This window comes from Lissotriton helveticus, chromosome 8, assembly GCF_964261635.1.
Source record: "Lissotriton helveticus chromosome 8, aLisHel1.1, whole genome shotgun sequence".
Taxonomy (NCBI): Eukaryota; Metazoa; Chordata; class Amphibia; order Caudata; family Salamandridae; genus Lissotriton; species Lissotriton helveticus.
In genome coordinates this window covers 69,862,341-69,876,926 of record NC_136069.1, presented here as the reverse complement: position 1 = coordinate 69,876,926, position 14,586 = coordinate 69,862,341, and the positions used below count along the sequence as shown (strand labels likewise).

General features: G+C 48.7%; 1 protein-coding gene across 1 annotated transcript in view; it reads right to left on the bottom strand.

Moving 5' to 3' along the window:
- RABL3 (RAB, member of RAS oncogene family like 3) overlaps positions 1–14,586 on the bottom strand; it is a 65,279-nt gene that overhangs the window by 41,450 nt on the left and 9,243 nt on the right. Inside the window, exon 2 of the mRNA XM_078656642.1 lies at positions 424–515. Within this exon, the coding sequence (XP_078512768.1) occupies positions 424–515 (92 nt within the window). The remainder of the gene's footprint in view (positions 1–423; positions 516–14,586) is intronic.

Genomic DNA, 14,586 nt, shown 5'->3' with positions numbered 1-14,586 from the left:
CTATCCAAGATGGCACCCAACATGAGAAATGCCATTGAGTATGCAACAAACCATGTATGAAATGGATTTTTAAGTAGTGTTGTGATGACTATTGAAACACAACTACACATAAGTGGACTCTTGGGGAATGATGGGTTAAGAACAGTGCATAATATGTTCTAACTCTAAGTAATATCGTATGGGTGCAGTTACTAAATGTTTACTCCTGATGAAGGGTGGCAGAGACCCCGGAACACGTCAAGTGAAATTATATTTTGAACAGAAAAAACATTCTTGCAAAAGATTAAAGAGACAACAGCCTTAACATTTTGAAGTTCCCGCTTCTTGCTAATTCCCTTTCGGTGTTCAATAGAGACACAATTTTTACATCAATCATTTATACAACCAACTTTTGGAAAAATTACACCATAAGACACAACATACTCGGACATCCACTGAGCAGCCAACTGTCCATGATGGATTTCCCAGCACCTGATTCTGGCAGAGAAGATGAACAAGTGATGACTTCCCAACACCTGCAAAACAAAGAGAACCAGGTAAACTGAGGGAGTAAAAACAGAAGAGCCAGCTGCAAAACAAAAGGAACTGTTATTCTAGGTGCCATGAGGAACCGTGAATGTTGCATGCTTTTTGGTAAACTCCATAACTTTTCTGCTACTTTACCCATTATCCCCTGCACCACCTTGGTTAGTCACATGACTGTGAGAACCCAGCTGATTTATTTTAAGAAATTCCAAAGCACAGAGAGGATTATAACTTACGATGATGAACAGTGGTTGAAATGGGCATTAGCTTACAATGTTTTTTCTCAGTTATGCGGTTCAACCTGCCTAGTTAATAGAGATGGTCCCCCAAGAACAGCAGAGAACTGAACAATGAAGCAACTCTTCAAGGGATGACTGTAAACAAAAATGCTAAACTCACAGGACCACTGAATCTACGGTGACCAGAAACAACATCTGGCTACCTTTTAAAGAATTAAAACACAATCAGTGATGTACTGAAACACATAATATTGATGTGCTATGTGAATACATTGGAATTGCCCAGGGAAGGGCTGGGAACCCAAAGCAGCCCTGGCAAATTTGGTTAGACCAGCCGCCGTATGGCGCATAATGAGTGCTGTGAGTGAGCCTGACCACTACAAGGAGGGTTTGGGGGGGTTTCTCCTTCCAAGAAAATGTGGGCAAAAATGGCACATTCTACAAAACATTTTTCATTATATATTAAATTGTATTAGCTTTTAAAGCATAGTAAATGATGCTCTTAAGAATGCACCGGGATACGACAATCTTAGTTGGGGTCCTGATTCCCTTGCTATCACCTTCCAACAGCCTCTCACCACTCCAAAGCCCCTCTCTCACATGAATGTCATGTTTTATAGCGCCTATCATACCAGTGAAGGGTACTGGAGCACTTTACATCACACACACACACACAGACAATGAACCATATGTGTGTAAATCACTGTATAAAAAATGTTAAATATGACAAAGGGGACAACAAAGTGTAGGATTTATGTCATCCATACTGGTAGTTATTTTTTAAAGAAGGGTTGGCCTAGAAAATCACAAACCTAGGATTCAGAACGTAACACAGTGGTTAGAGTTGGCTTTTAATAATTTATTTCTACCCAAATAAACCATTGTTAGCAACATTAGGATAAAGAAAGATTCAGAAAAAACATAACTTTCTAACCTGCACTATGCAGTTTGCATGCAACTCTTTGATGACAGTTCATAGATCACTGTGCTAAGATATTATTGTAACTTATGAACTGCATAGTAACAAATGGCAGTTTGTGACAAAAGCAGTAACCCACTAAGCAATGCACGTAAAATACTGGTATGTGATCTGCATGGCATGCGTCCTTTGCAGCAGGCATGTTAACCCTCTATGCTACCTTAGATGAGTCAAAGCTACCACTAGAAAAAACTCCAATTGCTTTCCAGTAGGTACATTAATCACCAGAGTTATCTTGACGCTTTTATTGTTGCCTGAAAATGACTGGAACTTTGCAGTGGGGGATTTCAAAATGGATGCACTGCTAGAAAATCACTGCTAGAAAAATGCCCTCCATTAGCAAAACTGGCCATCCACCCTTCCAGGGAAACACCCGATAAGGACACTCTGGCCTTGGAACTGCCACGTCTCTATTAAAATGTTTGAAACAGGCATAATTAGGTTATGGACCATACTTTCAAAGGCTCATGGACCATATACTTTTTTTTAAACACACATCTGCAGTGCCAACAGGTTTAGCTTACAAGATGAAAGTGCCTTTTCAGTAATTTTGATGGGTTTAGGCACTCAGTATGTCAGATATTATTATTATTATTATATTTAAGTTTATAAAGCGCTCAGCTACCCGTAGGTTTCCCGGCGCTAAAACCAAATGAGAGGGGAAGGTCAGAAGGAAGGCTGTTACATGTTGAATAACCAAGTTTTTACCTGTCTGCGAAACCTAAGGTAGCAGGGTTCAGTTCGTAACTGGAGGGGAAGGGAGTTCCAGAGTGAGGGTGCCAGCCAGGCGAAAGAGCGGCCACCCATTCTGGATTTTTAGGGCTCGCCTATTAATATCCCGCAGGGATAAAATAGGCGAGCCCTATTGGGGTGAAACCAAGAGCTAAACTAAAGCAAAGCGTTTTCATCAAGTGCACGTCCTCGTGCACGAGCTTGCCCGAGCCTTCCAGCAGCATTTCTCCTCCCCTTACCATTTGCTCCTGCCTCCGAGAGCTTCAAAGGGATCTGCTTCCCCGCCCACTGCTTCACACTTCACGGCCGCCAGGCCATCAGTCGCATTTCTCCTTCCTCGTGCCCAGCCCCCCTCCCAGCGCTGCTTTGTTCTAAAGTCCATCTGTGGCTCCTCTTAATCTCGTCCATCTTCCCTTTCTTTCCCTTGCCTTCGATCCCTTCATGCCCTCTCTCTTCTACCCGCCGCTTTGCCTCCCCTCCCTTCTTCTTCTTAGAAAAGTCATTTTCTAAGGCCTACATAACTTTCAAGAAGAATAAAAGTTCTCTCGTGTTTGCAGTTGTTTATTCCTGCATTTCGGGAAACATAAAAACAAATGAACAGACAGGATAGTATTCTCTATGTCATCTGCACTACATGTGTTTTTCTGACTTTTAAATTCGTGAACATTTGCACATTTTCCAGTTGTATTTCCAGAATTTACACGTTTTTAGTATTCTTGGGATTTCACACACATTAGTACTTTATTAAAACACACACGGGTGGATTTTCTCTGAGCAGATTTTATTTTATTTACTAAAATCGTGCTCCATCAATTGTGACACTTTTTGAAAGTCTGCCATGTAGTCCGCAAAATGTTCCGCTTTTCCGACGAGTGGTCGGTGTTTTCTTTACAAGATGAGAAAAAGATATGAGCTGCAACAAAGAGGGTGTCCTGTAATGTAAACTCATCCCAGAAGCACCTATAACAAGCATTTGCAATGCAATAGGTCTTGCATTTATGCAAGTTTGAGCTATTGAAATTGTAAATGACTGCCTTTTCTTTGTTTTTAAAACTTAAATAAAAGGCAGTCATTTACTATGCCAATATTTAAAACTCGTGTAAATGCGAGACCTATTGCATTGCAAATGCTTGTTTGATTCTGGGAACCGAGAATAAGTGCTGATTAGATGATCGCAGAGTGCGGAGGGGACAGTAGTGCTGTACCAAGGACTTAAGATAGGGTGGGGCCAGGCCAGTATTTATTCTGTGCATGATGCAGAGGGCCTTAAATTTTGTGCGGCTTTCAATGCGGAGCCAGTGCAGAGAGCGTAGGGAATTGGAGGTAGGGGATGTATTGGGTAATTTACAGAGCAGTCGCACTGCCATATTCTGGACTGTCTGTAATTTACGAATCACCTCTTTGCAGGCTCCCAGGAGAAGGATGTTCCCATAGTCCAGTCTAGAGGTGATTAAAGCCTGGACCACGGTTTTCTGAGTATCCTGGGGGAGCATCCAGATGATCTTATGCAACCACTTAATGATAGTAATACAAGTGGAGGAAGTTTTAACCACGTGGTTCTTCATAGATAGCTGGTCGTCAAAAATGACGCCGAGGTTACGTGCTGTTTTAGATGGAGTGGGTAAAGTGCCCATTTGAGAGGGCCAGTGTTAGGGTCCCCATAAGGTGGTGTTATGGCCAAACAGAAGAAGTTCTGTTTCCCCCCCGTTCAGTTTCAGTTTGTTATCAAACATCCAGGCTGCGATGTTACTCAGTCCTGTGCAGAGGGAGGAGGGAGAGGAGTGAGAACCAGAGGAAAGAGAGTAGATGCATGAAACTTAATTGCCCCCCCCCCCCAAAGTACATGAACGCCTCCCCTCCCCTCCGGACTCACTCCGGAGCAGACGTGCCTTTGTACTGTGCTGAGGGGGCCCCATCTGGAGCTCAGGGGTGGCTCCTCTGCTATGGCAGAGGAGCGTCTCCCCACAGCTTTTAAGCAGTGAGAAACATAAAATGATAAGAACTTAGAGTTATTTTAATTTTATGGTTTGTGTCCTGCTGCTTTGTGGGGGGTGGGTGAACAGGGCTGCTCTGCTCTCGGAGCAGGGGAGGAGTGGGTTGTCTACTCCTAAGTGCGCAATGACTGTTTGGTCAGCCATTTCGGGCCACCCAAACCAGTCATGCGCACTTTCCCCGTTCTCTATGCAGGCTTCTGCATTACAGCCTGCATGGATAACATGCCCACCCTTCCGGCCCCTCGCGGGGCGCTGTGTCACAGTGCTCAGATCAATCACAAAGCTGCATTGCAGCATTGTGATTTGCTATGGGGAGGGAGCCTGGGTGACTGCTTCTTGTACCTGAAATCGGAAGCAGGAGCAGCGACGCAGGACCGGGCAGCACTAAGGTAAGTGATTTTTTGTAATTGATTTTTTTCCCTCCCTCCCGCAATCACGACCCCCCACGTGACCCCCCTCTACACCTGCGACCCCACCCTCCCCCTCCTACCCGCGAGTCATGCCGGCCGCTGCTGGCAAAACCATGTGATTGTGACTTCTGAATATATTTTTATGTAGTACCATATGGTGCTTTTATCTGGCTCAATAAAAATGACAAATGTACATTTATGGTAAACACAATAATGCATTCTAAGAAATTGATCTTTCTGCAGGATATTGTATCATTTGACGTGCTACTCATATTCTCTGCACTAATCGTTATTGCTTTCAAACATATTTTTGTTCTGTGGAAAGCTAATTATTGTTCAGTATTTACCATATGACATAACAGTTCAGTGTGCCTAGAGTGCAAGAACAATACTCCTTTGTAAGCTCCCATGTTGCCGAGGTTACATCATGTGCAAGAGAATAAGAGGTAGGAAAGTAGATGATCTGAGTTTATGGTGAATTTAAGAAGCTAGCAAAGCCAAGGCAAGCAACAAGAAACAGAAGATGTCAGTATCACTAATGTAGAGATGATATGAGACGTCAATATGCTAATTCACCACAAGATTACGTGGAGATCTATGGGTAGATATATGTGAGTTATGAGATATGAAGTGCACCAAGAGATTAAAAAGGAGCGATTCAAGAGAGGAAGAAAACCTATTTGGCGCAATATTAATGAAACAGAAGATCACAACTATTTTTGATTTTTGAGGGTCCACTCATATTTTTTTTTTAGAAAAAACACACTTTTTTTCTATCCTTTCCACAGTTTTTTCCATGCTCGATTCAACAGCATTTTAGATTTGTCCATCAATATACTCGTATATAATCCCATAAAATATTAAAAATGAATATTAAAAACTAGAAATAATAATTGCCTCTAGGCCTTTTTTTTAAATTGTCAATAAAAAGGTGCATTGATATGGTACTGTATGTCTGTAACGAAGAGCCACTCTTGTAAATAGATGCCTGTCTTTTCACCACACTGAAGCATTACATCAGAAGTACAGATGAAAGTGTACGCATGAGCAATATTTTAGGATACAGCAGGTGGTCTGCTAACCCTTTCTTTTGAAAACATGTTCAGGTATTTCATTAGGAGAAACCTAAAAGGAATCTGGGGCACGTGTCCCAAAAAAAGAGCTGTTCCACAATTTTGGGACATCTGGTCTCCCTAGAACACGTCCTTTACCAGCATCAGGACTAAACAACCCAAGGTAAACACTACGGGCATGCAAAACTGCATATTTGTTTCTCACAAACATCTATGAAAATGTCACAAAATTACACTTTTATTGCAGAATATGGATTGGTGGCATCCTGTGTGATATTTTTGCAAGCAAGGGCATACCTCGCATAAAATAACCTCTTCAGATACTGGTGGAAACTGGTCCGAGCATATAATGTCTCTCATTAAGGTATTTTCTGTGCAAGCCAGCCTTTCATGGGCAAAATTACATGAAATTGTAAAATTAAAATGTTTAATAAATCCATCATAATACAGAAATAAAATGCATTGTATCTGGGTTGAAAGTGTGCGTTATGAGCGCTGCCTTTGTGGGAAGTGTTTTGGTTTCATGCATGACGAGTAGCCGATAGCACACTGGAACCTTAAAATGTATTATCACCGCCGGAACAGGTTTGAGCAAATATATGCTACTGCTTAATTGCAACTTCTGCAGCTCTCCTTCCTTCATACATAATCAAAAAAACAAAACAATACAAAAGAAGAAGGGAGAACCACCCTAACTATGATGCATACACAAATATATAGAATCCAAAGAGCATAGTTTTTATTTAGACATCATATAATCTTCACATTTCTTTAGTAAGCCTACTGATCATTTCCCCCAAGTATGTATTGATTTAGGTAGAAAAAACACATAATTGTCATACAAATTCCAAGAGTATTCACCCACATTCAGGACCAAACCATATTTTAAAATCCCGCTGTCTGTGAGAGGCATATAGGGCTCTTGGGCACCGTTTGCGGAAACATGCAGTGCAGCTGCACCGGGGCTAGGAACGTCTGATGAAGGTAACTGAACTGTGTAAACTTGAGTCTCCGGTAACTAGACACGGTCCTCAGATGCCTCATCGCCTCATCGCCTCATCCCACTGCTGATCGGTCAATTCCTGTTCCACAATGTCCACCCATTTACCCCGTAGGCCCGGGCGCGCAGCAAGGGGGTGCCCAGCAATGCATTGTATAACAGAAGGACCGCTCGCCTATGCCCACTGGGCTTCAGCAACAGTCTCAAGGGGTCGAAGGGGCACAGCTTGGCTTGGTCCTGCCCCCACGTCCCCCTATTTAACGACTGCAGTGCTTTATAAGTCAGGAACTGTCCCAGGCAGACTCTGTATTTCTAGGTCACCTCGGGGAGTATGAGGAGTATATTATGTAGAAACATTTCCCTTACTGTGGACGGCCCACTATGTGTCCAATGCCTAGTGTCGTGGTGTGTGGCGAGTACTTTAAAGTCCAGAAGCGCCCACCAAAGCAGCAGGACTGAAGAGTAGGGCAAGTGGGGTGCTCCGTTGTGGGGTTATTTCCACCAGCAGTGCTGTGCCACTCCAGCCATGCCGCCACTCGCGACATCTACACCCCCGGATCTAGCAGCCCCTGAACGGTTGAAACCCCTCTGAGCCATTGAGCGAATTGCTGCGTCTCAGGGTGTAAGTTATCCAACAACCACTTCATGGGCAACTGCAGCTGCATAATGGAGCTTGTAGTTGGGTGTGCCCTGGCCCCCTGTATCCAACAGGTTATACAGCTTCTGCAATGATAACCGCCTACTGCCATGGTCCCAGACCAAGTCTGTCAGGAAACCATCTAGGTCCCTGCGAGAGGCTCTAGGCAGCTGCACCGGGAGTGCCGCAAAATAGTACAAGAGCCAGGCTAATACCAACATCTTAGCTATGGCTATTCTGCCCATTGGAGATAATGAGATGGTATTTAAGAAATGTAGTAAGTGCAGGATGGAGTTCACAGCCCTGGTCAAGCACCCCTGTACGAGGTCCCAAGCGGTATGATATATATTCACTCCTAGCATTTGAACGTATCACAGCTCATTTATATCCTCATGTCCACCATCCCCTCCCTCTGCGCTGCAGTCAGTGCCCTGAGCGGTAACAAGCACGCCTTTGCCTTATTGAGAGCTTCAATCCAGATATTTCACCACATGCCTTGAGCGTGGCTAGCACGCTGAGCAGAGCCCAACCTACATCTCGGAGATAAAGGGTTGCATCCTCCGCATATAGGGAGATAATGTCCCAACCCGCGCAAGTGGATAGTCACCACTCCGGACTCCACGTCCTAAAGAGAGCCGCAAGTAATTCAAGGACTAATGAAAAGATTAAGGGCGATAGTGGACACTCTTGTCTGTAATCCCAAGTGATAGGAAAAGGCTCAGATATCTTTCTACACGTGTGTAACCTGGCTACCGGGTCTGCCTACAGGAGACCTATCCAGCGTCTAATCTCTGGACCAAACTCCATGCATTCGAGCACTGCCCCCAGAAACGGCCACCCCATCATATCAAATGCTGTCTCGATGTCTAGTGACATCGCTATCGGTGTGTCACCATCAACATGAGTTCACTCCGTTATTGAGACCAGGCGTCTTATGTTGAGGAAAGTATTCCTCCCACGTATTACTAGTTTGTGGTGCAAAGGAAACCCTGTGTTTGTGGTTACAGTAGAGGAATACTAAGGATTTCTGAAGGTATGTGTTTTATTTTTTATTTTAGAGGAAATCGACTTACTTTTCTTCCGAAGACAGTTATTGGAATCGCTCAAAAGCACTGCGTGCCAGTGCGAACGTACTGTTCTTGAATCAGCAAGTGGAGATGGAAGCGCACTTCTCCTTTGTCATCATTTGAGAGCACAGAGTTACCGACTCAAGTGTACTACGTCCTGTGTGAAGCGCGCGGATACCCATACGTCCTTGTTGATTGCTCAAGAGCATGGAGTGACCGGCTTGAGTGTATCATGTGTTTGATTGGTGGCAGCAATGACTAATTCTATTAGATGCATTGTGCCTTAGGAATACGTTGCAGCTTAATGGGAAGAGGATTCTTGTCCACATTTTAATTGGACAATATTTTCTTCTTCTGGATTTTACAAAGCAACAGATTGGCTGAACTGTGAGATATTTTCATTGGCTCTTGCTGTTCCAGTTCCTTCCTTCGTGTGAAGATTGGTCAGAGCCTTATTCATCTATTGAGCTGGCCCCTGAAGGTATCTGTATATAGTCAACAAGATGGAAAAGATTGTGACTTATATGAGGCCACTGATGTAGAAAGGATGGGAGCAGAGAGGGTAAAAAAAACATTTTGCGGGGCGTGGCTACGCGAGCGGCAATGGCGGTCGCAGCTTCCTAGAGCTCCCGCTGGCCCGCGACTCATCCGGCGAATTATCCTGGCCCCCGAGCCTGCACACCACAGCTCGAGCGAGGCGATTGTAGCTGAGGGTGTCTAGAGCCCTCCGGTGTGGTCCGCGGAGCTCCCGCTGCGTTGGCTGCGGCTGGGCGGCAGAGAGACGAGTGAGGCCTAGCGCCCGGCGAGAAGCCGGGACCTCGATTTTGGCGTCTCCCGGCCGGGAGACGCCCACGCAGCTCGGCGGACCTATCGATTGTCTGGCACTTGGACTGCCCTGCGAGACGTGGGACAACCGGCGCTGTCCTCCGCGAGCCTGGCTGAGGCTTGGCAGATCGGGAGGCCGTAGCCCGTTCAGCTGGACACTGCAGCCTTGTGGTTCCGGCGCAGCCGGGGTCTTGAGTTTCGCGACCCCGCCCGAGACTCGCTGTGGGCTGTGGTCGCATCTGGGCCCTAGCGGTGCCTCGGCGCTGTGCCTAGTGGAGGGCCTACCTGCAGCTCCTGTGTAGGAGGCGGGCCGGAGTGTGGCTGGACAGTGGCCAATACACTGGCATAGTTCCGGAGCTGCCCGTGACGGACAGCGTGCTGCCGGTGCCTCCGCCTGGGCCCCTGGACATTTGTGGAGGAGGTAGGCGGGCCTGCAGCACGTGGAGGTGGGACGTGGTCTGGCCAGTGGAGTGCAGGACGTGCAGACCGCCGACAACGGAGGAGTGGATCTTGAGGCCCGCCTTACCCTGCCCAAAGCAGTGGCACCGAGTCTGAGGTACGGAGGTCCGGGCCCGGTGGCGAGGGGGGACCTGCGGTGTGTGTCCCCATTGGGCTAGATAGCCGGAGTAGAGGACCCTGTGCTGCTGTGACTACATTAACTGCTAGTACCCCACAAGGGGTCTGCAAGCATGACCAGGGGAGGAGGTGGCAGCCACACCAAGCAGCCAACCATAGATAAATTTACAGGACCCAATGGGGGCCCCGGACCTTCGGGAGGAGGACAATCATCACAACAGCAACAACAACCCCGGGGGGGGGGGGGCGGACAACGCCGTGCTTCTGACAGCCATCACCCAATCTAGGGATATGTTAGATGCCAAAATAGGTGCAGTTGGCGCGGATGTTACCTTGCTCTGCCAGGACTTGCGGAATGCAGTGGTGCGGATTACCGAAGCAGAATCCAGAATTTCGGTGGTAGAAGACGATTTGGGCTCCTTGAAGAAGAGAATGGCGGTCATGGAATCAGTGCAAAAGAACCTGGCACTCAGGGCGGAGGATGCGGAAGGTCGCGCACGTCGTAACAATCTCCGCTTCATTGGTTTTCCGGAACGATGCGAGAAGGGGACCATGGAACAGTTTCTGGCTCAGTGGCTGTTGAGCTGGCTGCCCCCTGGGGCTCTGTCCAACTGCTTCGTCGTCGAACGTGCACATCGTGCCTTAACCCAGAGGCCGCCGGAGGGTGAACGGACCAGAGCAGTGATAGCGAGAATATTGAATTATCACGATCGAGATGTCATTCTGAAGGAGGCTAGAACCAGAGATGCGATCCTATATGAGAACCGAAAGATTATGATTTTTCCGGACTATACTAAGCTCGTCCAGCAACAACGTCAATCCTTCATGAACGCAAAGGCGAAGCTGCGAGGCTTGAATCTCCAATACTCTCTGCTGTACCCGGCCCGTCTGAGGGTGATTTTCCAGTCCAAAACGCTGTTTTTTGATTCTCCGGAGGAACTGTTTAAATGGACTGATGAAACGGTGGCACTCAGGCCGCATGCCCAGCCGGGACTGAACCCGGGCTCTTCGAGGGGGTCATCGTTGGAACGTGGAGACCGGCCGACCAAGAGTAGGAGAAATCGGAGGTCCAAATCACGGAAGCGGTCGGCCTCCGTCTCCGGTACACAGGATAGCGGCAGAACTGAAGACTCGGACCAATCTGGGAAGGACAATTGAAGGTCTAAGGTACTCTGTGCTCCTTGTGTCTTGCTGTGGCTCCTGCTGGCTGGCGATGGTGCGGTTGAGGCCTGGCGAAACAGACACATTTTGATGCCTCAGCTTTGATTCAAGACTGTGTTATTGAACTTGAGGAGGGTGGTAGTGTATGGCTCGGGGACTAGGTTTCGGGGAGTTGGGATCCATTGGCATGGTTAGTCTTAAGCCCTCTGTTTTGGGCTTGGGGTTGCCCATGCCGCGACAGGTACTTCATAGTTTTGTGAGGTATGGGGGGGGGGGTTGGGGGTGTTGAAGGTTGGGAGGGTGGCGGTTGAGAAGGAGGGGGGGGGTTTGAGACATGGGAGGAAACAGATGTTGCATTTCTTGGGGGGTTTTGGTCCTTTGGGGAGGGGGGAACATAAAGGGGGGGGGAGACTGCACGTGCTCTTTACAATGATGCTGATGTTGGTGCGCAGTGGGTGGTGTTGGCGCAGAGGGCCTACCCGGTGGGTCCCGCCTGACTATGGCTAGTGGGTTACATGGACTCCCGGAGGAGTCCCTGCGAGTGATTACATGGAATGTTAGGGGGATGCTTGACAAGGTTAAACGTGGGGCAATCTTGCGTTGGGGAAAGAGAGAGGTTGCCGATGTGCTCTTGCGCCAAGAAACTCACATGATGGGATCAAAAGTGCTCAGTCTCCAGCGGTTTGGTTATCATCAGGTTTTCCACGCCGGCTTTGCCAGGGGGTCCAGAGGGGTGGCCATTTTAATACATCGTAGGGTGGCCTATGTACATGAGTGGCAGTGGGTGGACCCACAGGGCCAATACATATTTGTCAAGGGCAGAGTGGGTGTTGAGCCTGTGGTCTTTGGGAGCGTATATGCCCCCCCCCCCTACAGTGGGCCTTGACTGAGAGACTGTTCACGGTGTGGGAGGACATTCCGGAGTCCCTGGCGGTGGTGGGGGGGGGGACTGGAATGAGGTGATGGACGTATGTATGGACCGTCAGAGGCGTCGGGAGCTGCCTGGGCCACCCGCCCCCCCTACTAGGCTGCATGCTATGAGTGAAGGAATGGGCTGGATAGATGCATGGCGACATATGCACCCTACAGCGCGCGAGTACACGTTTGTATCTGCGGTACATGGTTCCTTTTCACGGCTGGATTATGTGTTTGTGCCCAAGGTATGCATGTGCAGGGTGCGAGCCGCAGAGATCTTGCCGAGGGGGCTGTCCGATCATTCCCCGGTGTCGATTAGGGTGGAAATCCTTAGGAAAGTCTACCCTTCAGATGGAGGATGTCCTCGTGGCATCTCCAACAGCTTAGTTATGTCAAAAATCTTAGGGAAGCTATAGACCACTACTGGCGGGAAAACCTGGTGGATGATGTGGACGCAGTAGTGGTGTGGGAGGCCTTGAAGCCCACTATGCGAGGGGTAGACATTGCATGGTGCACTGCGGCCCGACGTGGGCGTCGAGAGGCAATCACGGCCGCGGCCGCGCTGGTGGAAACCTTAGAGCGGCGGAGCCGGGGAGGGGGGGACAAAATCGGAATACGGCTGCTTCTCCAGGCACAGCACTCCTATGCGTCGGTCTTAATGGACGAGGCTAAACAGGCGTGGCTGGCCACACGGAGTAGAATATACCAGTGGGGAGACAAATCATGCACTCTGCTCCATAAACTTTGTCAACGCAGCCTTCAACCAGTCACGTTGCCCGGTCTTACAACGGACGACGGAGTGGTTATTACTGACCCGAACGAATTAGCGGCGAGATTTGCAAGCTACTTCAGGACACAATATGCCCCGAATGACCGCTTATCTGTGGACGAAGTGGCTAAATTCATAGACGATTTGCCCCCGAAGGCGGTATCTGATGAGGCCAGGAAGGCCCTGGATGCTCCCCTTACGGCGGAAGAACTGAGTGAGGCTCTAGGACAGCTCAATGTGGGTAAGGCCCCTGGGCCGAGTGGCTACCCATGTGAATTTTATAAGAAATTTCACGTACAACTGGGATCCCACTATCGTCGGGCGCTTGAGACGGCGCGCACACGGGGCAAGTTGCCCCCGGATTGGCGCCATGCCGAGGTAGTGGTCTTTCAGAAACCTGGTAGGCCCCCAGATAAATATGACTCCTATCGCCCCGTTTCGTTACTTAACGTAGAAGCCAAAATACTAGCCAAGGCCCTGGCGAATCGGTTGCTCCCCTATATAACGGACCTAGTTCACCGAGACCAAGCGGGCTTCATGCCTTGCAGAGCGACGCCTCAAAATATCCGGCGCGCCTGGGCCGCGATAGATGCCATTGGGGCCACAGGGGAGCAGGCGGCATTGCTACTAGCCGATATTCATAAAGCGTTTGACTCGGTGAGCTGGGCATACTTATTTGCGCTACTGCCCCGCCTCAATCTAGGCCCGGTTTTTCTGTCATATCTCAAGCTACTCTATACTGATATCACGGCGGCGGTGCGAGTTGCGGGGGCAGTGTCGGAGACCTTTTGCACAGGACGCGGCACCCAGCAGGGGTGCCCATTATCCCCGTACTTATTCGCCCTCGCCATGGAGCCTTTGGCTGCCTGGGTGCGCATAGATGCACAGATGCGAGGTTTTGTGTGGCCCGGGGGCCTTTCTGATAGAATTGCGTTGTACGCAGATGATGTCCTCTTTTTTCTGACTGACCTGCGACGCTCAGGGCCGAGGGTGCTGGAAATAATGCGGGTCTTTGGGGAGGTCTCCGGCCTCTACCTAAACCTGCGTAAATCTACCCTGTGGGTCCTTGGAGGTGGCGCAGTGACGGACCCCTGGACGTCGGAACTGCAGATAGCTGCCGGTGATTTGAACTACTTAGGGGTTTTCCTGTCGGAATCGGTGAGCCTTACATGGGAACGCACCATACTGCCTGTCTGGGAGCGGGTTCAGGCAGATGTGAAAACGTGGTCCCGGATGCCCCATTAATATCTTTGGGCGGTCCGCAATTTTTAAGATGGTTGCGCTCCCATTTGCTTGTCCTCAATGACTGGTGGTACAGCGACAGTGGTGATCCGGCCTACGCTTTAGAGCGCACATTGATGGGTGATCATACGCTCCACACGCTCCTTTACTCAGTCCGCCTGCGGCGGACGTTGCCTAGGGTTACAAACACTGTGTTCATAGTGTGGCGACAAGCATTACGCCGAGTAGGTTGGTGGGGTAGACTAACTGCGGAAACGCCGCTGTGGCATAACGGACGACTCCCGGGACTGGCATCACTGCCAGGATTCGACGGCTGGGACAGGATTGGGATCTCGCTGCTGGGACATGTGATGTCCGGGGCCACGCTCAAATCGTTCCAGGAACTTAGTGCAGAATTCCATATGCCTCAGACCCAGTTCTTTCGATATCTGCAGTTTAGACA